Consider the following 2913-nt stretch of genomic DNA (forward strand, 5'->3'; position numbering starts at 1 on the left):
AACCAATAAACTATCTCTTAATTTTCTTTTACTAAATCGGTTATTTTATTTGTTATTTTATGTGATGTAAATGTTATTTTGAGTTATACTTAATAATATTTTTTTTATATAATTCCTTAATTGAATGAGTTTAGTGGGATAGGATAGGTTGATTAAAGGCTTTGAAATTCGATTATTTTCATTCAATGTGGCAATCTTGGTCTCACCTTTTACGGAGCCAAGTCTTCTGCCGGTAATCCTTCAAATACATAGTTACAAGTATCTACTCCGAGATATCTTTATACTTTAACAACATTTATATTATAATAAATTTTTATTATATAATTTATAATTATATAATATATAGATTCATATTTTTTTTATTATATTTTAAAGAATATATTGTATCTTTATATGCGTGTTTGTATTGGATAGTCAATGTCAATACTATGCGATATCACAACACAGATTCAGTGGGAGTTTTAGAAAATCTGTGTCCACAAGAAAGCCGGTAACATTCAGCAAACATTCTATCTGCAGAATATAAGCTTGAAAAGAACAGAAAAAGATAACTGATAATAAATGAAAACATATATACCTGTATGAAACATAGTGATGATGATGAATCCCAATAGACTTGCTTTCCTCAACAAGTGTAGACTCTGTAATCTTAAACAAATACGGATTCGTTATTCGTATAACGCCAAATTCAAAACCAATAAAAAAAATAAAATCAAACGGATAGTTAAGAAGGAAGATTAGCAAGAACATAGTAACACATAACAAACCAAGAAGAAGAACAGGAACAGTAACAAGAAGAAGAAGAGCAAAGAAGAATAACAAGAAGAAGAAGAGCAAAGAAGAATAACAAGAAGAAGGTTCGTTGGCCGTGGAGACTTGGGCGCGGACGAAAGCTGTGCGGATTGGGAATGGATGGGCCTGCTGGTAAAGTCTGCACTTTCCTTTGGGTGTGTGCGTCAAATATAAATACACTTTCTGTAAAATAATTAAATTAAATAAATTATAATTTTTTTTTTTATTTATCTTATTTTTATGTTTATTTTCTTCCTTTTCATGAACTTCCTACTTCTTACTTTTCTTATCATCTTATTTACTTGTTTAAAAAAAATACACGGTTTCTATTTTTAAACAAGTTTATCATTTATAATCTTTTCACCCCATAACTGAATCAAATTATTTTTAAATTATAAAAATCTTTTCTTATCATTAATCTTTATCATTTATCTCTTTTTTACTATTTAATCTTGTTCACACACCATTGTTTTTCCATAAAAAAAATCAACTCGTGAGCTTTCTTTGTTGATTTGACGATGATGAGAGACTTGAAAACTTTATAGGAATTAACTGCAAGTATTACTGATAGAGAGTCTCTTGAAAAGTTATCTTCTAAACCATCTAAACCTTCTCTCTTAGATTATGCAATATCGCAACATGCCCCACACTTCTACACTAAACAAGAATTGTTTCAGCTTCTTGATTTTTCCAAACACCTTTCAAGTTGTTTTCATCAATGTGTAAACATGGACAACACACCAAGAATCCTCGGAAAAAAGTATATTGCATTCTATTTTACTTGTTTTGTAAATTTTATTTTTGAGTTACACAGTGGTTTATTTTTATGAATAAAAAAAACTATTTAATTTCATGGCTAATCTTTAATTAATTTTGAAAACTAATTGTTTAGCAAGGAGAAAAAGCAGTACAGTTTCCTTTACTATGAAGGACGAGTGTTTTCTATTTTGTTTTAATTGAAGATTTATATTTTCAAATAACTTTTTTTTTCATTCCATAATTAAATCAAATTATTTCTAAAATAGTCAAAATATTTTCTTATTATTAATCTCTGTTATTTATCCTTTTTCTTAATGTTGTTTACGCTACCATTACTCTTTATTGGTATGAACAAGGGATTGAAAAACTTTAAAACAATTGGTTGTAAATGATTCAGCCTCTTATAAAGTTCTCTTACCAGTCATTAACTGTATATATTAACATGTTGATAAACTGTATCTCATAAATTTTAGGGTTTATATATTGTTTTATACGTTTTTAATATGACTTTTTTTTTGTGTGCATGTAGACAAACTCAAGATATGCAGAGGAAAATGTGGTTCCTAAGAATAAAAAACGAAGGATAATTCCGAGAAGTACACCACCACCAAAAGAATTGCTTCTAGAATTCAAGAATCGAATCAATGAATTAAATGGTTGTGATCTTCAATTTCTCATGCTCAAGAGACTCTTCCGTTCCGATGTAAAGACAAATAATAATCGTTTGTCAATGCCAATAAAAGAGATAAGAGCTGACTTTCTCACCAAAGAAGAAATTACAAAGTTGAACGAAAGAGAAAATGGTAGCGACGATGGAAGACTTATTGGTTTGAAAGTAACCATGTTGGACCCTTGCCTCAAAGAATATACTCTACCAATGAAAAAGTGGAGTATGACCACAAACACTTACAATCTTGTAAAGGAATGGAACAAGATTGTGTCTGCTAACAAGTTCGAAGAAGATCAAGAACTACAAATATGGTCTTTCAGAGTTAACAACAATTTGTATTTGCTCTTAAACAAACTTTGAATCTAATATGATGTAGTTTCTCTAAAAATTTGTTTATCTAATAAGAAGTACTTGATTCATGTATATTTTTTTTAAATATTTAAATATAAATTGTTTTGATAGGAGTGTTAACTTAGTTTTATATGATTTTCATCATTTTTGTCGTATGAGTTATGTGTATCAAATATCTTTTTATCTCATAAAGTTTATTAGTCTCTTAGTATTGATGAATAATATTTGTAAAGTTTTGACTAAAAAAGGTTATAGAAAATGGTATAACTTCTTGTTAATATATACATTATTTTTACTAGTGTCTCTATCACTTAAAAAATTAAAAATATTATTTCTTAATA

The 2913-nt window shown here is 27.9% G+C and overlaps 1 protein-coding gene across 1 annotated transcript; it reads left to right on the plus strand.

The window, feature by feature from the left end:
- The first annotated feature begins 1939 nt into the window (after positions 1-1939).
- On the plus strand, positions 1940-2581 carry LOC137819065 (putative B3 domain-containing protein At2g27410). Its single transcript, XM_068622795.1, has 2 exons — positions 1940-1981; positions 2081-2581. Exons 1-2 carry the CDS (start codon positions 1940-1942, stop codon positions 2579-2581), a joined length of 543 nt encoding a protein of 180 aa, XP_068478896.1.
- Positions 2582-2913: the final 332 nt, after the last annotated feature.

The sequence above is a fragment of the Phaseolus vulgaris genome, chromosome 10 (assembly GCF_000499845.2).
Source record: "Phaseolus vulgaris cultivar G19833 chromosome 10, P. vulgaris v2.0, whole genome shotgun sequence".
Taxonomy (NCBI): domain Eukaryota; kingdom Viridiplantae; phylum Streptophyta; class Magnoliopsida; order Fabales; family Fabaceae; genus Phaseolus; species Phaseolus vulgaris.

Coding starts and splice junctions, on each gene's coding strand:
- LOC137819065 (XM_068622795.1), top strand. CDS start 1,940: ATGATTCAGCCTCTTATAAAGTTCTCTTACCAGTCATTAACT. Junction 1,982..2,080: donor TCTCTTACCAGTCATTAACT/GTATATATTAAC, acceptor GTGTGCATGTAG/ACAAACTCAAGATATGCAGA.